The sequence below is a fragment of the Schistocerca americana genome, chromosome 4 (assembly GCF_021461395.2).
Source record: "Schistocerca americana isolate TAMUIC-IGC-003095 chromosome 4, iqSchAmer2.1, whole genome shotgun sequence".
NCBI classification, from domain to species: domain Eukaryota; kingdom Metazoa; phylum Arthropoda; class Insecta; order Orthoptera; family Acrididae; genus Schistocerca; species Schistocerca americana.
In genome coordinates this window covers 687,716,748-687,741,583 of record NC_060122.1, presented here as the reverse complement: position 1 = coordinate 687,741,583, position 24,836 = coordinate 687,716,748, and the positions used below count along the sequence as shown (strand labels likewise).

At 38.4% G+C, this 24,836-nt stretch overlaps 1 protein-coding gene across 2 annotated transcripts in view; it reads right to left on the bottom strand.

Annotated features, from left to right (window-relative positions):
• LOC124612476 overlaps positions 1-24,836 on the bottom strand; it is a 630,115-nt gene that overhangs the window by 21,064 nt on the left and 584,215 nt on the right. For both annotated transcript variants that reach the window (XM_047140710.1, XM_047140711.1), the window contains 2 exons: positions 17,354-17,561; positions 75-270 (listed from right to left, as the gene is read on the bottom strand). In XM_047140710.1, coding sequence (XP_046996666.1) covers positions 75-270; positions 17,354-17,561 — 404 coding nt within the window. The remainder of the gene's footprint in view (positions 1-74; positions 271-17,353; positions 17,562-24,836) is intronic.

Here is a 24,836-nt window from a genome sequence, read left to right as displayed (position 1 = left end):
TCTTTTATTAATAAGAAATTTTGAGGCATGACTGATATTTGTATTTAGTTTGGGCTTTTGTAATTTGTACTTACTCTCTATATCTCTCATCTGCTGACTTTTCCAAAAGAGGCATGCCAGATAGAAACAGGATAATAAATGTTGTAAACAGTGGGGAGAGAATAGCTATCCACTCAATGCCTTCAAGTACATTTATAGAAATAATAAATATTCCCCACCATAATACAATCTCTCCAAAGTAGTTTGGGTGTCTTGACAGCCTCCACAGACCTGAAACACACAGAAAAAATACACGTTATATACACAGTTTATATAAGACAAATTCAGAAACAAATTACAAATTCAATACTATTGTAGCATGTTGTCTTCACATTTTGAGTAACTGCTGATTTTCCTCTTCATATTTCCACTTGGTTATGAACTTTATATTTAATTTGGTGTTGTCCAGACATAATTTTTACCTCCAGTTCATTTTTTATGATGCAGATTTGTTTTTCTTAGAACATTCTAGAAATACAGTCTTGTCAACAGTTCCTAGGACTGGTTATTACATATTATACATTCACTTCAAAAGATTTGTATACATCAAAATCCACAACACACACAAACACCAAAAATATGCTAGCAATAAAAACAGTAGAGTAATTAAAATATAATTAGAACTTTTCATGTCAGAAAGTAACTCATTCTGAATCGTACTTATGGTGGAAGATTTATTTCAATTTGCAATATGACACAACGTGAAAAACCTTAATCAACTGTAAATTTTCAGTTGTAAGTTAACTTATGTAATTGTTCCAATAATGAGGTTTAGGAAATGTAATTGTTGTTATTTTATACAGTGTAGCATGGTAGTGACCATGTGGAATAATCTGTAGAGAAATGTGCAGGCATTATGGAGTCAGTCTTGTAGGGCGATTGTATTTGGACTGTCTTTGGAGTCAATCAGTACAGAAAGTATTCTATTCTGCTGATTTATTATGTCAAGTTTGATATATTTTTATGAGATTTGATAACGTGAAGATCAAACTACAGTCAAGGGTACATAATTTCACTAATTAGAGTGCTACTTTTTTGTTCCTTCACACATGATGCATCCATTAGAAATATAATGGAGTGAAGCAACACTGTCAAAAATTATTCTTGCAGGAGCAAAGAAGAGATAAGTGGCATTCTACTATGAACAGTTCAAATAATTTTGTAATGTGCTTTGAAAATAAGCTAGAAGCCAAAGTACACAATTTGCTATTTTTCATCAACATAAAATTGTAGTAGAATGTTACACCATGAAACATGATTTCAGCACTGGGTAATAATAAGAAATATCAGAATCAAACTGAAAATTTCTGTAACATCTCAATGTATTGTCAATTACATGTTATTTACAGGAAAGTAGTTTGTATTCCTCATTACAGCATAGTTTTATGTCTGATGGTTGACTGGTAGACACTTAATTGTGAACTGGTGACTAGTCATGTAGATGTCGTCATTTAGATGTAGACAGCATATCATCTTAGTTTTCACAAGTGAGTGAGGTGGAGGAATTTTCCTAGACCTTGTTGAATGGAATATTTGAGCATTCACTTACAGTGATTTAGTGAAAACACTGAAAAACCTATCTGCTCTGAAAATAATTGTGATGCAAACGGCAAATCAAAGTGAGTGTTGTGCTATAATCTTAGAAATAAAAATGGGTTAGTCAGTACAATAAACATCCTTAAATTCATTCCCCCCATTTTGAGAAACTGATAAAAAAAAAAAAAAAAAAATTGGATGTTGATGCTATAATGGCAGTAGGCCTACTTGACCTCACCACAAAGCATTTGTAATCCTGCATATTGGTGTCAAAGTTACTGTATTCTAGAGCCAGAAATGTCATCATAAGTGACACCGCAATGTACCCATACCCTATAGTCACAAACATTATGTACACAATCTGTCTTCAAATCAAATTAATGGTTTCCACTGCATTTTCGTGCTTCATCTGTATATGTGTGTATGAGAAAGAGGACCAATGGGGCACTTACATAAATAGGTAAGGTACACAAACTAAATGTTATCATCAGCTGACCATAGTATGAGACTAGCTGTAAATATAATGAGCAAATTCTCTCTGCATATGATCATATCCCTGTCACCCACACCATCACTCACACCAGCATAACTCAAGGGGTTCTGTAAGGATCAGTGCTTTGGAACTGCTGTCTACAATGTTTGTAAATGGCCTGCCCAGTGACATACTATGCAAAGCAGTGCTTTATGTAGGTGACACAAGTCATACATTCTGGAAAAAATGTTGACATACTGAAACAACAACAAAAAAGAGTACCTTAAGTTATCAAATACCTGGTTTAAAGATAATTCTTGTCTGTTAATTATGAAAAGATTGTGAGCATATTTTCAGAATAATCATTCTGCCACTGAGTGCATATCCTTTAAATTCCTCTGCATATATCTACATTTGAAATACACTTGAAAGAGTCATACTGAATATATTTGTAAAAATCTGTCATGTGTTATTTATTTGTTGTGTAAAAAAAGGAATTGTGTTTCTGAAAAGTTGTTGCTTCAGTCCTGTTATGCTTTCTGTCACTGCCACATAAGATATATCATTTTTGGTGAGGTTATTTTCCTGGAGCAAGGCAAATTTTCATCATGCAGAAGATGACCTGCAGACACATGTTCAAAATTTTTAAAACTAAAATATCTTGTAGGTCTTGTTTTAAACAGTTACATACACCAACTGTCCCATACAATTGCCTTTTGCACATCAAAATAATTATAAGAGATATAGACTAAACAGCCTGTAGCTTAGCATAAAATATGCCAAGATTTAGAAATAGATGTATCTATCCATATTTTAACATGTATATTTGAATAAATTGTATGTAGTGATATACAATATGTAACCCGATTTTTCTTCTAATTTGTCAAACCCCACTGTAAAAGAGATTTTTAAATTACTCATAACATCAATTGGATTTAAATATTTAGAGTTGTATGAGTAAATAAATAAAATACAAACTACATGAACAAGTCATATTCAGAACAAAAACACTTAAACCAATTTCTTTTGTAATACTGTTTCTTAAAATATCCATCAGAACACAGTGACATTTGGGGAGAACAAACTGCAATTATCTTCAGTTTAGAAGTCATGATTTCCATCAGGATCACAAACTCATTCAACTAATTATTGATCATTGCCCTCAATGGTCCCTCCTTGAAGTAAAAATAATTTTGGTCACACAAATTGGCAAAATACAATCAAGATTTGTTTGTTGTATCTGAATAATAATTCATACGCATTGGAAATGACAATGTCAATCAAGTGTGCCCATACAACAGTTGTTACAGGGGCCTAGATCTGGGGGTATGGTATATTTTTAATATTTTGGAAGACAAATGGTGACTTGCAAGCAAGCCATAAAAATTTTTCAGATCTAACCATGTTAAAAACCAGTGTAATACTGAATTTTGAACCATTTTGTTGAAAGAAAAACAAATGAATACACTACATTTTTCCTTTCCCTGACAGCAAAGAGAGAGAGAGAGCGGGGGGGGGGGGGGGGGGGGAGGTGAGGGTGGCAGACTGTCCTGCCCATAGGTTTGAGCATCCTTGGTGGCAAAGTTGCAATACTACAATATTTTTGAACGATTTGTTCTTTGGATAGTCAGATAAGGTCATAAAAGAGAATACAGGACACAACTTCTTCAAGACTTTGATCTGATATCTGAATGTATATAATGATTCCATTATGGGAATGAGCCATCCTTGTCAGAGCCAAAAAAGACTGCATGTTGAGCATCAACCCCTGAAATTCTAATCAAATAAGTAGTTCAAGATGCTGCTTTCAGTGGCTAAGCGATGAACATATTCTCTAATGACATGACATGTGAGACTTTACTGCAGTCAGAGTGACTCACTGTCAGCCACAGCCAGATTTTTCTCAGTGCTTCTCAGGGTAACTTAGAATTACTGCCTTAAAATTTTCACCTTTAGGTTAAAAAGTGCTGTTTGTATGATTTCCTTCTAATAATGATACACATCAGACCAAGTGAGTTGTCTGCCATTGCATATTTTTACAACTGAAGCAAGCACCCTTTTGTTTATCTTTCACTACTGAATGTGATGGTGATGAGATTAAGTCACTGGAGTTAGTTTTGAAAGAAATAAGATTAAAATTCCCTCTAATTATACTGATTTAGGTTTCACTGGCTTCTCTAAATCATTTCAAGAATATAGGAAGATGGTTCCTTACACCGTCAATAGAAATTTTCTTCCTCAATTTTTCTGGACACAAGAGACTTCAAAAACAAATTTAATTTAAAGTTTTATAAGCCTACAGTCCAATTTATTGATAATATGGTCACAAGAACTATCTGTACTTCATGTCTTGTTGGATACATGTTACCCTACACCATGATGTACCTGATATGTATAACAGTTCATATTATTATTTAACAAGTGATGGATTTTTTTAAAATGAAAGTATTTTTATGAATACTGCATTTGTTAAGTCACAGTTCAAATCAGTCTTAATTTTATTGGTATGCACTCAGAATGTTTAGCATTTATCATGGTTCTCATTTTATTCTGTGGTAAGCCATGTCACTATTAAATCACAAAGTGATAATTCAAGTCCTTTCCAGAATGACTTTTCACTCTGGAGCAAAGTGTGTGGGTATGAAACTTCTTAGCAGATTAAAATTGTGTGCTGGACTGGGACTCACTGGCAAGTGCTCTGACAACTGAGGTATCCTAGCATGATACATGACCTGTCGTTACAGCTTTACTTCCACAGCACCTCATCTTCTACTTTTAAAACTTCACAAATGTGCAGTAGAGTGAAACATTCATTCTGGAAATAATCACCCAGATTGTGGCTGCTCCCAGTCTTTGCAATATCCTTTCTTGCAGAAGTGCTAGTCCTACAAGTTTCACAAGAGAACGTCTATAAAATTTGGAAGATAGGAGACAAGGTATCAGCAGAAGTAAAGCTGTGAGGATAGGTTGTGACTCATGCTAGAATAGTTCAGTTGTTAAAGCATTTGGCTGTGAAAGGCAGGTTTGAGTCCCATTCCAGTACACAGTTTAACCTGCCAGGAAGTTTCATTCCAGTTTTTGGTTCCACTCTCTTGACACTAGCAATGTTCAGTCCTTGCTTTAGTCCCATGATGAAACGCATTACCCTTGCTCACACTATTGTGTTTAGAAATGTATTACTTTTCTTAAGTCAGCTGCAGGTCTGGTCACTTTTATCACGGTGCTGATCCAGATCTTCGAAAATCGGTTGAAACAGTTCTGCACAAAACCAGTTGCGTATGTGTTTACTCACATCTGCTTACTTAATATAGAATGGTTCTTTACAGTGAACCATATGGAACTCCATTTACTGCCCAAGCACTACTGTGTATTGTCAAAAGTGGACTATCAGACCTTTTCTGCCAAAAAATAACAGTAAAATCAGGTATGGAAAAATTCACTGAACTGAAAGTCTGCAAAAGACATTTATCAGAAATCAAAATAAAATTTTTTTCGAAAGACCTAGCAAACCAAAGCTGGGATGAAGTGTATAGAGAAACAAATGCAAATGTGAAATTCTCCAAATGTTCAAAATTATTTAAACAGAACTTTGAAATGACAGTTCCAGAAGTATCCGCAACAGTATCAGTGTCTCATAAAAACAAATAGCAGGTATTAATAAGTTCTCTCAAATCCTTAAGTACCTCAGTTACACGAAAAAGAGTCATAATGAGCCAGAGTTCTTACATTTTTATCACTGGTACAAAAAGTGTAGTAGAAAGGTGCTGATTGTTGCAATAAAGCAGTTTAATGACAAAATAATACACAATGCAGAGAATAAAGCAAAGCAATTTGGAATGTCATAAAAAAGGAAAAAGGGAGAGGAAAAACAAAGGATTACCAACATACTGATGACAGAGTAGGATAAAGTAATAAATGATCCACATCACCTTGCTGACTATGTGAATGGCCAATCTTCAAGTATTGTGGTGTAGTTACATTAGAAATTAACAAGAAATAAATAGACAACTGTAAATAATTATGCATAAAGTACAATGATGTTACTACAGTTTTGTACAGTAAAACTGCACAAAACTAAAAAAAAAAAAGTTCACAGAGTTAGATGAAGTGCCAATGTGTCTACTGAAACAATGCATAGAGGGTATACAAGCTCCCTTAATAAACATAATAAATTAATCCCTCCTGTCTGGGAAATTTCAGAGTATTTAAAATGGGCTGCTAAGGAATGGCACTGTAGAAGACACAGAAAATTATCAACCCATTTTCCTGCTTTCTCCATTCTCAAAAATTATAGAATAAAATATGAAAGGCAAATTAATGAATTACTTGAACAAATACAACCTTCTAAGTGAATCACAGTTTGGTTTCTGAAGCGATAGAGATACACAGTCAGCTACAGCAGAATTCACAAAAGTGTTACTTGATGCTTTTGACAAGGATGAGTGTGTCACAGGCATATTTTTAGAACTTTCTAAGGCTGCTGACCATAAGATTCAACTAAATAAGGTAGAAGCATTAGGAATAAGAGGGACAGCTAATGACTGGTTCCAATCATACCTAACAAAGAGTAGAGATAACAGGTACTTCAAATAAGTCTATTTTTTTTAAATACTTATCAGAACCAAAATACATGAATAGAGGAGTTCTTCTGGGTAGCATTTTAGGACCAGTACTGTACCCGATATACATCAGTGGCTTTCCCAGTATTGTTAGCTATGGGGAAAGATTTCTCTTTGCTGATGACAGCTATATTATAGTCACTGAGAAAACAAGAGAACTCCTTCCTGAGAAAGCAAATCAAGGGAAGTTTACAACTGGTCAATAAGTAAGAAAGTGACATGGAACATTAAGAAAACAAATACCATAACTTCATTTTGAAGAGTGAAAATATAAATATAATGAAGGTGGCAACTCTAAAGATAGTGTAACAAGTGCAAAATATCTAGGAATGAATACAGATTTTCAGCTGAAGTGGTGTGAACACACAAAAATGCTTCCAAACAGAATGTCATCAGCATGTTATGCCCTTAGAATCCTGTTGTCAATGTGTAACCCAGTGTATGTTAATTACATACTACTCATACAGTATGTACACTCAATTCTTAGCTATGGCATTCTTTTCTGGGGAACAAATGAACAATTTTCAAAATTTAGAGAATGGCCACAAATATAATAACAAAAACTAGCAGTCACACTGATTGTAAAGATCTGTTCAAAACAGTGGGGATTTTAACTGCCCCATGTGAGTAAATTTACCAGTCAGTTGTGCACATCAAAAATAGCATTGATAACTACTTGCACAACAGCTCTGTCCATGACCATGGAACAAGATCTGGACTGAACTTACATTTACTAAGAAAGACTATACATAAAACTCAAAACAGCATTTTCTATCAAGGAATAAAACTATACAATAAATTGCCAAAGGAGATTAAATACATTGCTAAAAGAAACTTATTTTAAAAAGCAGTTAAATAGTATCTGTTATGTAATACATTCTACATCTACATCTACATTTACATGGTTATTTTGCAATTCACACTTAAGTGCCTAGCAGAGGGTTCATCGAACCATTTTCATACTACTTCTCTACCATTCCACTCTCGAATGGCGCGTGGGAAAAAGGAACACCTAAGTTTTTCCAATCGAGCTCTGATTTTATTATTATGATGATTTCTCCCTACATAGGCGGGTGTCAACAAAATATTTTTGCATTCGGAAGAGAAAGCTGGTGATTGAAATTTCATAAATAGACCTCGCCGCAATATTCCAGCCTTTGTTTCAGTGACTGCCCCCCCCAACTAGCGTATCATATCAGTGACACTCTCACCCCTATTGCGCGATAACACGAAACGGGCTGCCCTTCTTTGCACTTTTTCAATGTCCTCCATCAATCCTACCTGGTGAGGATCCCACACCATGCAGCAATATTCCAGCAGAGGACGGACAAGTGTAATGTAGGCTGTCTCTTTAGCGGGTTTTGTCGCATCTTCTAAGTGTTCTGCCAACAAAGTGCAGTCTTTGTTTTGCCTTCCCCACCATATTATCTATGTGGTCTTTCCAATTTAAGTTGCTCATAATTATAATTCCTAGGTACTGGCTCAAATTGACAGCCCTTAAATTTGTGCGATTTATCATATACTCAAAATTTATCAGATTTCTTTAAGTACCCATGTGGATGACCTCACACTTTTCTTTGTACACATTCTGTACACTGAAGGATTATTTAGATAACACACAGTAGGGGTTTGGTAAAATAAACACTGATAACTAATAATAGTGATAACATAACATACAACATTCGACATAACAATTTTCCACTATACTTGTTCCCTCCTTTTCCCTTTTCTGGAGAAACTTACTCTCAAAGCTACATGGTGTATAACACTAACACCTTATTCACATTATGAACACAACATCTGATTCATTACAAAGGTATGCTGTTTCAGTTTTTCAGGCTAGCAAACGGGGAGCTGCAGTGCACAAAATAGTCCTGACATCAGCTGATAGTGTGCGTAGTCTTATGAAACAATGTGTGTATAGTGTGTGCAGTGTGTCCAGTGACTGGAAGTGAGACATGAATGAACAATGTAACATTAGCCTTTTTATTCTAATAACTCATTTGTAAAACAGTTCTGCAACCTAAGGGGCAAACTGAATGCAGTAGCACTGTTTTAAACAGAGTGGCCTTGTATTTGGGACCGTCAAGGCCTCAGTCTACATCCAGCCATCCTGATTTAGGATCTCCTTGGTTTCTCTAAATTATTTCAGGCAAATGTCAAGGTATCCCTATTATAAGGCTGTCGTTGACTACATTCCCCACCCTTATCTTACTAGACCTGTATGTCTGTAGATGTCTGTATATGCAAATTACTTTATTTTTGTTGTTCTTAAGTTGTAATACAAAGACATGCTCAATATCCTTGTAAAAGAGAACTATGATGAATAAAACTACTACTAGTACTACTCCTGCTGCTGCTGCTGCTGCTTCTACTACTACTACTACTACTACTACTGCTAGACAGTATCCTGTTAAAAAGAAAATAGTGTGGACCCAGGCAAGTACATACATTAAATGAGAAAATGTACATAACAAAAAGTGTAGTATCATCTGACAATGCAGTCTTACAGCTTCCTTCTTCATCTTAAGGAACTTATTTTTTTAGAAACGTATGTGTGATGAAAAGTCATATTCCATTAGATTATAACAGTGTACACAATCTGTGGAACTCCCAAGGGGCAGTCTCTCTGTCTGTCTGTCTGTCTGTCTCTCTCTCTCTCTCTCTCTCTCTCTCTCTCTCTCTCTCTCTCTCTCTCTCTCTCTCTCTCTCACACACACACACACACACACACACACACACACACACACACAGAGTAAACATGGGTGAAATTGTAATGTTAATATCAGTTTAATGAAATTTCATTACAAGAAATTCAGTTTATATTAATGGACACACTAGACATATTCAGCCTCAAATAGTCTGGTTTTCTTGATCAATGAAAATTAATAATGATACATAATTTACTGTTGATTATGTTTGTTTCATAAATTTGATGAATATCATGTGCTTTTAAGAACTGATATACAAATAAACTTATATATCAAATAAAAACTAGGATATTAAGCACAGACTGTCCATAATTAAAGTACCAGTTTCAAAACACTGTATAAAGGAAACCACTGTTCAGAATGACATCAAATTTGAACAGCATACTATTGATGCAGGGGAAATGTCACGAAAAAAATTGAGCAATAGATGGCACAGTAAGTTTCTTAATGCAAATGGGATCAGCTGCGAATGACAGATGAATTGCAATATGACAGCTATGGTTTCAGTCGCACATTACACATCTGTACTGTTCAGTGTGCATGACTGCACAAGTTTAGTAGTCAGTATTTGTCTGGAATGTTTAAAAGTATCTGTGGTTAAATCAGTGCATAATAAAGGAGATATAGCATCTACAGATAACTATCGACCTATATCATTCATACCGAAACATAAAAAATAATAGAATGCTGCATGCTTAAACATATGAGTCAATATTTGAAGGATAATGGTATACTTACCTCCTCACAGCATGGTTTCAGATCCAGCCTTTCTACTGTCAAAGCCGTTGAGAGGATGGTAGCAAAAATATACAACTGGTTTGAAAATAAAGATTTTATCTGTGCAGCACCGATGAATGTCAGGAAAGCTTTTGATATGGCCTCCCATAACATTCTCACAAAAAACTCTACCATTACAGAGTGAAAGAGATTGCTGTGACTACGCAGTCTTCCTTGGACAATAGAAAACAGTTAGTTAAGTTAAATAATGAAATATCTGAATGTCTTCCAGCTGTAAAGGGCATACCTTAAGGATCTGTTCTTGGGCCATTCCTTTTCATTATTTACATACATTTACATAACTTATTAACAGCTGTACCACGTGATGCAGTGCTATATTCATACGACATAACATTCATCACTTGTGGTACCGACTTTGAAAATGTGCAACACAGCATGGCAGTGGCAAAGGAGGGACGTACTAAATGGCTTGAAGCAAAGGCACTGCAGAAGAATGGTAGTAAAACTGAAGGTACTGTATTGAGTCTGAATGCTCCCAGTCATGATAACAAAAGAAGCAAACTGTCAGGATTTGAAAGAGATCAAAAGCTCAGCTGGGATACTCATGCAGGGAAATTATGTGGCAGACTAGCATGTGTCATCTATCTGCTGTACAAGCTGAGGGGCAGTATCAGTAAAGAACTACTATTATATGCATATTTTGCATTCTTCAGTGTGCTAGGCTTGCAAAGACTCATAACAGTTACAAATGTCTTGGTCCTGTCTACTTCAACAAATTATGTGAAAATCCCTATTCAGTGCCAGTGAGTAATTTCGAGATGGATGACAAGTAAAGTAATTTATTCTGCTCAAGAGTTCCTCGAGTGTGTGTCAAGTGACCCACATTTCTTATCAGAATGAGCAATAAATTAACTACAAACTTCACAAATACCACACTGAGTAACTATTTTATTGCTGTTTCACATAATTTTTGTTATTTATCTGTTTGATTATTCCATATCTTTTTCATTCACTTTAACTATGTAGTTCATTTAACTTGTAATCATTCTGTTAGGAAACTTTATGCTGTTATTGGCATTTATTTAGATATGTAGTGTATCTATCTTAGCTTATTTTCTTATAGCTAATGACATTGGCCCAAGTTTGTGTTATTATTATTATTATTATTATTATTATTATTATTATTATTATTACTGTTTTTATTACTGTGTGAACTTTGATGACACCGATTGAATGTAAATACGCTCAAAGGTGACATAAAACTTATGTATTTGTTGTTGTAACAGTTGTGGTACTGTTAGTTAGGTAAGGTCATCCATCATGGCAAGGTCACACATCACTGAATGGAAAAATTGGTTTTTAATATTTCTGTTTGCATGGCCATCTTCCATTAGTTGTTCTGTGGACAAAAACTGCATACAAAGCAAAATGACATCAGTTTTTAATTGCCCTGGGATCAAAACCACAAAAAATCAAAATGTCATCTGTTTGTAATTGTTGTGAGACTGGCAAAAGACGAGGAAACAGCATGTTCTGCAGCAAATAGTAGTATCTCTGGGGTCATGTTCAGAATGCATTGCACAATGTATCCCTTGAATTCACCTACATACGTAATTGGAGCACTGAACATAACATCTTTTAGATAACCTGACAGTCTGAAATCACAGGTGATCTGGATGGCCAGACGATAGGGAAATGATGACTGATATTACTAGCATTTCTGAAACACCTGTGCAGCAGCAGCTGCACTGGCTGTCCAATGTGCAGGAGAGTGCCTTCTTGTATAAAAATGATCCTACCCACTCATCCACATTGTTGAAGGGTTGGAATGATGTTGGAGCACAAACGACTCTCACAGCATTTACCTGTGATGGTACACATAACAGGACCCACAGAACTTGTCTCCTCAAAAACATATGGCCCTACAATAAACAACATGATCAACATGCAACATTGCAGAATGAAGAGGTACCGGTTGATGCCTGGATTTTCCATTGACCATATTCTACAATTCTTCATATTGCCCTGTCCTTGGATATGGAAATGAGCTTCATCTGTCCATGGAATGTTCCATGGCCATTCATTGTCCGCTTCCATGTGAGCAAGAAATTCTGGATTGAATTTTTGTCTTGCTGACGGGTCCATAACAAGTGTGACTTTGTACAGATTGCAATGCAGGATGATTCATAGGACTGTGCTCACAGGCATGTCCCACATTCAAGCAGTTCCCTGCGCACTGCATGCCTGCATACGACTGATCGACCCCTGAATTGCTGTGGCAACATCTTCAACTGATGTTTGATCAAATGCTTTCCTCCCTCTGTTACATTGCACTTCAAAAGAGCTTTTCTTTTGGAAATTTGTAACCATTTTCTCCAGACCCTTAGCAGACATTGGACCAATGGCATTTTTAATACCCTTGAGTGTCCAGAACTTCTGCAGGGCTACTGGCGCACAGTCACCATTCTTGTAAATGAGGTTCACCAGCAGCTTGCGATCTTTCATGGAGACAGCCATGCTGGGGCATCTCGGATGTAAACTGGGGGACAGCAGTATGGCATGCATCTGTTGGTGTGCATGTTCTGACGCTTACAGTGCCGTCTCTGGTCAAATTTTCGTTTTTTTTTGGTTGTTCAATGACATTTCCTCCTCCTGTTGTTGTTGTTGTGGTCTTCAGTCCTGAGACTGGTTTGATGCAGCTCTCCATGCTACCCTATCCTGTGCAAGTTTCTTTATCTCCCAGTACCTACTGCAACCTACATCCTTCTGAATCTGCTTAGTGTATTCATCTCTTGGTCTCCCTCTACGATTTTTACCCTGCACGCTGCCCTCCAATGCTAAATTTGTGATCCCTTGATGCCTCAGGACATGTCCTATCAACCGATCCCTTCTTCTAGTCAAGTTGTGCCACAAACTTCTCTTCTCTCCAATCCTATTCAATACCTCCTCATTAGTTATGTGATCTACCTATCTAATCTTCAGCATTATTCTGTGGCACCACATTTAGAAAGCTTCTCTTCTCTTCCTGTCCAAACTATTTATCGTCCATGTTTCACTTCCATACATGGCTACACTCCATACAAATACTTTCAGAAACGACTTCCTGACTCTTAAATCTATACTCGATGTTAACAAACTTCTCTTCTTTAGAAACGCTTTCCTTGCTATTGCCAGTCTACATTTTATATACTCTCTACTTCGACCATCATCAGTTATTTTGCTCCCCAAATAGCAAAACTCCTTTACTACTTCAAGTGTCTCATTTCCTAATCTAATACCCTCAACATCACCCGACTTAATCCTCGTTTTGCTTTTGTTGATGTTCATCTCATATCCTCCTTTCAAGACAATGTCCATTCCGTTCAACTGCTCTTCCAAGTCCTTTGGTGTCTCTGACAGAATTACAATGTCATCGGCGAACCTCAAAGTTTTTATTTCTTCTCCGTGGATTTGAATACCTACTCCGAATTTTTCTTTTGTTTCCTTTACTGCTTGCTCAATATACAGATTGAATAACATTGGGGAGAGGCTACAACCCTGTCTCACTCCCTTCCCAACCACTGCTTCCCTTTCATGTCCCTCGACTCTTTTAACTGCCATCTGGTTTCTGTACAAATTGTAAATAGCCTTTCGCTCCCTGTATTTTACCCCTGCCACCTTTAGAATTTGGAAGAGAGTATTCCAGTCAACATTGTCAAAAGCTTTCTCTAAGTCTACAAATGCTAGAAACGTAGGTTTGCCTTTCCTTAATCTTTCTTCTAAGATAAGTTGTAAGGTCAGTATTGCCTCACGTGTTCCAGCATTTCTACGGAATCCAAACTGATCTTCCCCGAGGTCCGCTTCTACCAGTTTTTTCATTCGTCTGTACAGAATTCGCATTAGTATTTTGCAGCTGTGACTTATTAAACTGATAGTTCGGTAATTTTCACATCTGTCAACACCTGCTTTCTTTGGGATTGGAATTATTATATTTTTCTTGAAGTCTGAGGGTACTTCGCCTGTGTCATACATCTTCCTCACCAGATGGTAGAGTTTTGTCAGGACTGGCTCTCCCAAGGCCGTCAGTAGTTCTAATGGAATGTTGTCTACTACCAGGGCCTTGTTTCGGCTCAGGTCTTTCAAGGCTCTGTCAAACTCTTCACGCAGTATCGCATCTCCCATTTCATCTTCATCTACATTCTCTTCCATTTCTATAATATTGTCCTCAAGTGCATCGCCCTTGTGTAGACCCTCTATATACTCCTTCCATCTTTCTGCTTTCCCTTCTTTGGTTAGAACTGGGTTTGCATCTGAGCTCTTGATGTTCATACAAGTGGATCTCTTATCTCCATAGGTCTCTTTAATTTTCCTGTAGGCAGTATCTATCTTACCCCTAGTAAGATAAGCCTCTACATCCTTACATTTTTCGTCTAGCCATCCCTGCTTAGCCGTTTTGCACTTCCTGTCGATCTCATTTTTGAGACGCTTGTATTCCTTTTTGCCTGCTTCATTTACTGCATTTTTATATTTTCTCCTTTCATCAATTAAATTCAATATTTCTTCTGTTACCCAAGGATTTCTACTAGCCCTCGTCTTTTTACCTCTGCTGCCTTCACTACTTCATCCCTCAGAGCTAGCCATTCTTCTTCTACTGTACTTCTTTCCCCCACTGCTGTCAATTGTTCCCTTATGCTCTCCCTGAAACTCTGTACCACCTCTGGTTTAGTCAGCTTATTCAGGTCCCATCTCCTTAAATTCCCACCTTTTTGCAGTTTCTTCAGTTTTAATCTGCAGTTCATAACCAATAGATTGTGGTCAGAGTCCTCATCTGCCCCTGGAAATGTCTTACAATTTAAAACCTGGTTCCTAAATCTCTGTCTTACTATTATATAATCTATCTGACACCTTTTAGTATCTCCGGGATTCTTCCATGTATACAACCTTCTTTTATGATTCTTGAACAAAGTGTTAGCTGTGATTAAGTAATGCTCTGTGCAAAATTCTACCAGACGGCTTCCTCTTTCATTTCTTAGCCCCAATCCATATTCACCTACTATGTTTCCTTCTCTCCCTTTTCCTACTGACGAATTCCAGTCACCCATGACAATTAAATTTTCGTCTCCCTTCACTATCTGAATAATTTCCTCCTATGCTGTTCAAATTCGACGTCATTCTGAGTAGTGGTACTACAGGGCGTCCAGGAAGCAGGGACGAATATTAAGGTGCTATAGAACCTACAAAATTTATTGAAAATGTAATGATTTTTTACAAAGACATTAAGTAACTTCTCCCATTTATGTATGAAAAATTATATTCTCCATATGACCACCCAAGGACGCGCAGCAACGAGCAGTGTGTTTATTGAAGTTCTAGAGGACGCATTCACTAACATCTGTTATTTGTGGTACGTTTGGGTACGCTTTTGATTTCACAAAAAGAAAGAAAAAAGACAAGGCGTAAGACCGCATAAATGTAATATAATGCGCATACATAGGGGCAGAAATCCATTCCAGTACGATTATGCCATAGGTGGTAAATCATTGGAAGCGGTAACGACCGTAAAATACTTAGGAGTTACTATCCGGAGCGGTCTGAAGTGGAATGATCACATAAAACAAATAGTGGGAAAAGCAGGCGCCAGGTTGAGATTCATAGGAAGAATTCTAATAAAATGTGACTCATCGACGAAAGAAGTAGCTTACAAAACGCTTGTTCGTCCGATTCTTGAGTATTGCTCATCAGTATGGGACCCTTACCAGGTTGGATTAATAGAAGAGATAGACATGATCCAGCGAAAAGCAGCGCGATTCGTCATGGGGACATTTAGTCAGCGCGAGAGCGTTACGGAGATGCTGAACAAGCTCCAGTGGCGGACACTTCAAGAAAGGCGTTACGCAATACGGAGAGGTTTATTATCGAAATTACGAGAGAGCACATTCCGGGAAGAGATGGGCAACATATTACTACCGCCCACATATATCTCGCGTAATGATCACAACGAAAAGATCCGAGAAATTAGAGCAAATACGGAGACTTACAAGCAGTCGTTCTTCCCACGCACAATTCGTGAATGGAACAGGGAAGGGGGAATCAGATAGTGGTACAATAAGTACCCTCCGCCACACACCGTAAGGTGGCTCGCGGAGTATAGATGTAGATGTAGATGTAGATGTGGCAGGCCATTCCTGGTTGCCACAAAGAGGCAATTTTTTGAGAAAACTTTTCATTCAGCAGGGCAATTGTTTCACGGGATGTGTGGCATGTGGCATCATCTCGTTGAAACCAAAAATCGTCGTTTTATCAATAGGAGGCAAAACCCAATCAGAAAGCATGTTTCGACAACGGTCGCCGTTCACAGTGACGGTAGCTCCCTAGTCATTTTCATAAAAGTATGGGCTGATCAGTCCTCCTGCCCAGAACCTACAGCCGAGCGTAGTGAATGCATCTCATCTTCCACAGTCACTCGCGGATTTTCGTCATCCTATATTCTGCAGTTCTGCTTATTGACCTACCCACTGAGGTGGAAGTGCGCCTCATTTGAAAAAAATATTCTTGTTGTGAAGTTCTCGTTCTCCGCTTGTAGAGCCAAGACACACTGAGAAAATCGATGTCTCTTTCCATGCCCTGCAGGGTTCGATTCTTGTGTAAGTTGAATCTTGTACACATGCATTTTCAGATCTTTTGAAAGGATTTCATGCAATGAATTTGGTGATAAGTTCAATTACTGAGCTCGTCAGCGAACCGGTTTCTTGGGGCTTACGGTCACATTGTGACGCACGACAGCAATGTTTTCTTGGGTTCGAACAGAAAACGGTCGTACTGTTTTCAGAACCCGTGTTCTCAAACTTTCGGATCAACTTCCGAACTAATGATTCGGTTGAAGCAGCATTGCGTCCGGGTGTCCCATGCAATTCACGAACGGTTACCGTGGGACTTTCACTGTTTCTGTAACAACTTTTTATCACTTGGATACGTTGCTCAATTGTCATCTGCTCCATGACGAAACTAAACATCAAACAACAATGCTCACCACACAAAAGCTATCAGGCAACTAATGGGAAGGATGGCAGGTAACAAACATGAAAAATCACGGCTGCAAACCCTCATATGACAAAATGGTACACAATTCAAATTCGTCCTTATTTCTACAGCATTTTGAAACTGGAACTTTAATTGTGGACACCCTGTACAAAAAATGTAAAGCTGTTTGACAAAATTAACACTGTATTATTATTGAAGAATAATGTTTATGAACTCACCATCATTACACCATTTTCCTTTGTTGGCTGGATCTTGCCTAAAAGAAAACTTTTGCAAGTCTGCATAGGTTTCTGCCAAGAGTCCAATGACAAACAACCCCGTACCAGCAGAGTCAAGAGTTGTCATTGTTTTGGGAGAGTGTGGGATGGCATGCCGAGGTGCGTTGATAAAAATAACTGGCAGGCTAACAACGAACACCCAAACAGCCTAGGAGCAACAAGGAAACAAAACAATAAATTTCTGGCTTTCAACTTAAAAATACTACTTATCGCTTTAAGATTATTATACTATGTACCATTACTCTGTAACAATCACTTTAAAATATGGACAACTGCATTTTATTTGAGTGGAAACAAAATTTATGTTACCAATGTTGAAATCTGTCCAAGCTCTGCTTGCATTTATTCATATTGTTCTTGATCCTGCTCTGTCGTGATATAGGAACATATTAAAATTTTAGCCATTGCGTTATATTAACTAAGAAATGGACCTGTTCAGTCGTAGGAACTGAATTGATGTTAACATCTTTCATCTCATTAATGGTAAGAAGTAGCTTATTATTAATGGCTAACTTACTGAATAACGCATGCTACACTGAAATTAAAAGATAATGTCACTAATTGCAAAATGATTAAATGAAATATAATCTGGAAGGAAAATAGGATAAACTATGATACTTCATCATAAAGATACATCCAAATTTTACAAGCATCTACTGTTAACCAATTACCACTGATGTTAACATTAAATTCACATCAGTGACCATGAAACGAGTTGATGAGAGATCCACTGCCTCAGCTCAATGCCCACATGTGAGTTCAGTAATGTACTCAGAGCTCGGCAAAGTACTTCGAAGCATGTTACAATGTTTAGAACTCTAATTCCTATCAGTGACTTCAAACAGCATTTCTTCGCAGTGATGTCCCTGAGAAGTCTCACATTACAGTGGATGGATTAATTCTGAAATCTGTCAGTTCTTAAACCCTTTAACTACGGTTGAATTCTGTGGAAGTCCACTGCAATCGAGCGTTACATACGGTGGACTGCTGTAGAAGTCGGCTGGGAAACAGAAGTTCCATCCGGTGAACTACTGTAGCAGTTGGCATTGAGAAGGTCATTCTCTTCAGGAGACCTCATTATGCTTGAGCTCAGAATATGTTCTAAGATTCTAATGTTCTAAGATTCTACAACAAATTGATGTCAAGGGTATGGGACAGTAGTTTTGTGGATCACTTCTACTACAGTTAATAGGGTTCCTTCCTGTTCCATTCACGTATGGAGCGCGGAAAGAATGATTGCTTGATTTCCTCTGTGCCTGTAGTAGGTATTCTAATCTTAACCTCACGACTCCTGTGTTAGCCGTTTTTCTAAGTTAAAGCGTTATTGAAAGAACGTCCCTGGCCCTATCTAGCGGGCTTCTTGGAACACTGAGCGGCGTTTGTTACCACTAGATGTCACGGGAATTCACTCTGCATTGTGCTACCGGCAAAAAATATTGCCCATTCAGGTTAGCAGTGCGGTGCGAGCGGATACACTTTTGTTGTCGATATATAAAACCTATATTGCCTATTTCCTTGGCAGTAGGTGTTTCATTTTTAGTAAGTCCTTTAGTCTGAATATGAGCAAACATTTTTGCTCAGCCGAAAAAGCGTTGAAGTTGCTATTAGGCATCGATTTCGAAGTGAGCAATGAAAGTGAATCTGACAATGAGTCAGCACCACGGCCAAGCGCTTCGGGACAACAATTACCTTCTGCAGGCCATTCAGTGACTTCAGATATACGTCTACATCTGCATCTATACTCTGCAAACCAACGTGAGGTGCATGGCAGAAGGTACGTCCCACTGTACCAGTTATTAGGGTTCCTTCCCGTTCCATTCATGTATGGAGCGTGGAAAGAATGATTGCTTGAAAGCCTCTGTGCCTGTAATAAGTATTCTAATCTTAACCTCACGACCACTGTGTGAGCGGTACATAGGGAGTTGTAGTACATCCCTAGAGCAATCATTTAAAGCCAATTCTTGAAAATTCGTTACAAGAGTTTCTTGGAATAGTTTACGTCTGCCTTCAAGAGTCTGCCATTTCAGTTCCTTCAGTATCTCTCTGACACTCTCCCATGGATTAAACAAACCTGTCACCATTCGTGCTGCCCTTCTCTGTATATGTTCAATATCCCTTCTTAGTCCTATCTGGTACGAGTCTCACACACTTGAGCAATATTCTAGGATGGGTCGCACAAGCAATCTGTTAGCAGTCTCTTTTCTAAACTGATTGCACTTCCCCAGTATTATACCAAAGTCTACTACCTGCTTTACCCACGATTGAAACTGTGTGATCTTTCAATTTCATATCCTTACAAAGTGTAGCACCTAGGTATTTGTATGAGTTGGCCGATTCCAACAGTAATTATGGTCACAGGATACACAATTTTTGACGTTTTGTGAAGTGCAAAATTTTACATTTCTGATCATTTAAAGAAAGCTACCAAGCCCTGCACCAAGTTGAAATCTTATCAAGATCTGACTGAATATTTATGCAGCTTCTATCAGATAGTGCTTCATTATAGGTAATTGCATCATCTGCAAAAAGCCTGCTTTTACTATTAATATTGTCTTTAAGGTCATTAATAGACAACATGAACAGCAAGGTCCCAACACACTTCTCCCGGGCACACCCTAAGTTATTTCTACATCCGACAATGACTCTCCATCCAAGATAACTTGACCGAGAGAGGTGGCGCAGTGGTTAGACACTGGACTCGCATGCGGGAGGACGACGGTTCAATCCTGCGTCCGGCCATCCTGATTTAGGCTTTCCGTGATTTCCCTAAATCACTCCAGGCAAATGCCGGGATGGTTGCTCTGAAAGGGCACAGCCGACTTCGTTCCCCACCCTTCCCTAATCCGATGAGACCGATGACCTCGCTGTCTGGTCTCCTTCCCCAAAAGCAACCAACCACCGAAGATAACTTGTTGCATTCTCCCTAGCAAAAGTCCTTAATTCAGTCACAAATTTCACTTGATATCCCATATGATCGTACTTATGACCATAAGTGTGGCAATGAGTCAAATGCTTTTCGGAAATCAAGAAATGAAACATTTACCCGATAGCCTTGATCCAAAGCTTTCAGCATGACGTAAGAAAAGGGCTAGTTGGGTATCACATGATCGATGTTTTCGAAATCCATCCTAGTTGGCATTGAGAAGGTCATTTCTTTAGGATACCTCATTATGGTTGAGTTCAGAATGTGTTCTAAGATTCTAATGTTAGAAGACTCTACAACAAATTGATGTCAAGGGTATTGGACAGTAGTTCTGTCGATCACTTCTACTACCCTTCTTGTAGACAGGTGTGACCTGTGCTTTTTCTGTTCGAGGTATCTATGATAGATTATAATGAGAAGATGGGCTAACGCAGCCGCAAATTCACTATAGAATCTGACAGGGATTCCAACGGGGCCTGGAGCTTAGTTCGATTTTAAGGACTTCAGCTGTTTCTCAACACCACCGACACTAATTCTTATTTCATTCATCTTTTCAGTGGTGTGAGGATTAAGTTGGGGGAGTTCTCCTGGGTTTTCCTTTGTAAAGTAACATTTGAAAACGGAGTTAAGCATTTCAGCTTTTGCTTTGGTACCCTCAATTTCAATTCCTGTCTCATTTGCTAGGGATTGGACACTAACATTGCTGCCACTAACAGCCTTTACATACGATCAGAATATTTTTGGATTTTGTGAAATGTCATTTGACAATATTCTGTTAGGTTAATCATTGAAGGCATCAAGCTTTGCTCTCTTGAAGCCAAACGGGTTTCGTTCAGCATTTCTCTATCTGCAGCCAAACGCTTTGTTTTACTATTAGTATGCAGTAGTCCCCCCCCCCCCCCCCCCCTCATGAACCATGGACATTGCTGTTGGTGGGGAGGCTTGCGTGCCTCAGCGATACAGATAGCCGTACCGTAGGTGCAACCACAACGAAGGGATATCTGTTGAGAGGCCAGACAAACGTGTGGTTCCTGAAGAGGGGCAGCAGCCTTTTCAGTAGTTGCAGGGGGAACAGTCTAGATGATTGACTGATCTGGCCTTGTAACACTAACCAAAACGGCCTTGCTGTGCTGGTACTGCGAACTGTTGAAAGCAAGGGGAAACTACATCCGTAATTTTTCCCGAGGGCATGCAGCTTTACTGTATGATTAAATGATGATGGAGTCCTCTTGGGTAAAATATTCCGGAGGTAAAACAGTCCCCCATTCGGATCTCCGGGCGGGGACTACTCAGGAGGACGTCGTTATCAGGAAAAAGAAAACTGGCGTTCTGCGGATCGGATCGTGGAATGTCAGATCCCTTAATCGGGCAGGTAGGTTAGAAAATTTAAAAAGCGAAATGGATAGTTTAAAGTTAGATATAGTGGGAATTAGTGAAGTTCGGTGGCAGGAGGAACAAGACTTTAGGTCAGGCGAATACACGGTTATAAATACAAAATCAAGTAGGGATAATGCAGGAGTAGGTTTAATAATGAATAAAAAAATAGGAGTGCGGGTAAGCTACTACAAACAGCATAGTGAACGCATTATTGTGGTCAAGATAGAACGAAGCCCACGCCTACTACAGTAGTACAAGTTTATATGCCAACTAGCTCTGCAGATGACGAAGAAATTGAAGAAATGTGTGATGAAATAAAAGAAATTATTCAGAAAGTGAAGGGAGACGAAAATTTAATAGTCATGGGTGACTGCAATTCGGTAGTAGGAAAAGGGAGAGAAGGAAACGTAGTAGGTGAATATGGATTGGGGGGAAGAAATGAGAATTTTGCACAAAGCACAACTTAATCATAGCTAACACTTGGTTCAAGAATCATAAAGAAGGTTGTATTCATGGAAGAAGCCTGGAGATACTGACAGGTTTAAGATAGATTATATAATGGCAAGACAGAGATTTAGGAACCAGGTTTTAAATTTTAAGACATTTCCAGGGGCAGATGTGGACTCTGACCACAGTCTATTGGTTATGAACTGTAGATTAAAACTGAAGAAACTGCAAAAAGGTGGGAATTTAAGGAGATGGGACCACGATAAACTGAAAGAACCAGAGGTCGTACAGAGTTTCAAGGAGATCATAAGGGAACAATTGACAGGAATGGGGGAAAGAAATACAGTAGAGGAAGAACGGGTAGCTTTGAGGGATGAAGTAGTGAAGGCAGCAGAGGATCAAGTAGGTAAAAAGATGAGGACTGCTAGAAATCCTTGGGTAACAGAAGAAATATTGAACTTAATTGATGAAAGGAGAAAATATAAAAATGCAGTAAATGAAGCAGGCAAAAAGAAATACAAATGTCTCAAAAATGAGATCGACCGGAAGTGCAAAATGGCTAAGCAGGCATGGATAGAGGACAAATGTAAGGATGTAGAGGCTTGTCTCACCAGGGGTAAGATAGATACTGCCTACAGGAAAATTAAAGAGACCTTTGGAGAAAAGAGAACCACTTGTATAAATATCAAGAGCTCAGATGGAAACCCAGTTCTAAGCAAAGATGGGTAAGCAGAAAGGTGGAGGGAGTATATAGAGGGTCTATTCAAGGACGATGTACTAGAGGACAATAGTATGGAAATTGAAGAGGATGTAGATGAAGATGAAATGGGTGATATGATACTGCGTGAAGAATTTGACAGGGCACTGAAAGACCTGAGTCGAAACAAGGCCCCGGGAGTAGACAAATTTCCATTATAACTACTGACAGCCTTGCGAGAGCCAGTCCTGACAAAACTCTACCATCTGGTGAGCAAGATATATGAGACAGGCGAAATAACCTCAGACTTCAAGAAGAATATAATAATTCCAATCCCAAAGAAAGCAGGTGTTGACAGATGCGAAAATTACCGAACTATCAGTTTAATAAGTCAGGGCTGCAAAATACTAACGCGAATTCTTTACAGACGAATGGAAAAACTAGTAGAAGCCGACTTCGGGGAAGATCAGTTTGGATTCCGTAGAAATATTGGAACACGTGAGGCAATACTGACCCTACGACTTATCTTAGAAGCTAGTTTAAGGAAAGGCAAACCTACGTTTCTAGCATTTGTAGACTTAGAGAAAGCTTTTGACAATGTTGACTGGAATACTCTCTTCAAATTCTAAAGGTGGCAGGGGTAAAATACAGGGAACGAGAGGCTATTTACTATTTGTACAGAAACCAGATGGCAGTTATAAGAGTCGAGGGACACGAAAGGAAAGCAGTGGTTGGGAAGGGAGTGAGACAGGGTTGTAGCCTCTCCCCGATGTTATTCAATCTGTATATTGAGCAAGCAGTGAAGGAAACAAAAGAAAAATTCGGAGTAGGTATTAAAATCCATGGAGAAGAAATAAAAACTTTGATGTTCGCCGATGACATTGTAATTCTGTCAGAGACACCAAAGGACTTGGAAGAGCAGTTGTACGGAATGGATAGTGTCTTGAAAGGAGGATATAAGATGAACATCAACAAAAGCAAAACGAGGATAATGGAATGTAGTCGAATTAAATCAGGTGATGCTGAGGGAATTAGATTAGGAAATGAGGCACTTAAAGTAGTAAAGGAGTTTTGCTGTTTGGGGAGGAAAATAACTGATGATGGTCGAAGTAGAGAGGATAGAAAATGTTGACTGGCAATGGCAAGGAAAGCGTTTCTGAAGAATAGAAATTTGTTAACATCAAGTATAGATTTAAGTGTCAGGAAGTCGTTTCTGATAGTATTTGCATGGAGTGTAGCCATGTATGGAAGTGAAACATGGACGATAAATAGTTTGGACAAGAAGAGAATAGAAGCTTTTGAAATGTGGTGCTACAGAAGAATGCTGAAGATTAGATGGGTAGATCACATAACTAATGAGGAGGTATTGGATTAGGGAGAAGAGAAATCTGTGGCACAACTTGACTAGAAGAAGGGATCGGTTGGTAGGATATATTCTGAGGCATCAATTAGTACTGGAGGGCAGCGTGAAGGGTAAAAATCGTAGAGGGAGACCAAGAGATGAATACACTACGCAGATTCAGAAGGATGTAGGTTGCAGTAGTTACTGGGAGATGAAGAAGCTTGCACAGGATACAGTAGCATGGAGAGCTGCATCAAACCAGTCTCAGGACTGAGGACCGCAAGAACAACAGTGCAGTAATCTCTGTTTCTTTAGGTGTTTCTTTGCAGTGACTGTATACCATGCGGATTCCCTCCCATTATGAACTGTTCTACTGGATACATGTCTATCCAATGTGTGGCCAACTATTTTTTTAAACTTGAGCCAGATTTCCTGTTTATGCCCCTGACCTGTGCTAAAAGTTTCAAGTTCGTCATTGAGATATGGCATTACCAATTTTTTATCTAGTTCACTGATCATATACATCTTTCTGCTTGTTTCAGTTGTCTTTTGTACTTTGGTAATCATTGCTGCCGCACCCGTGTCATGGTCTCTGATACCAGTTTTGATATACACTTAAATTTTCCTAAAAATATCT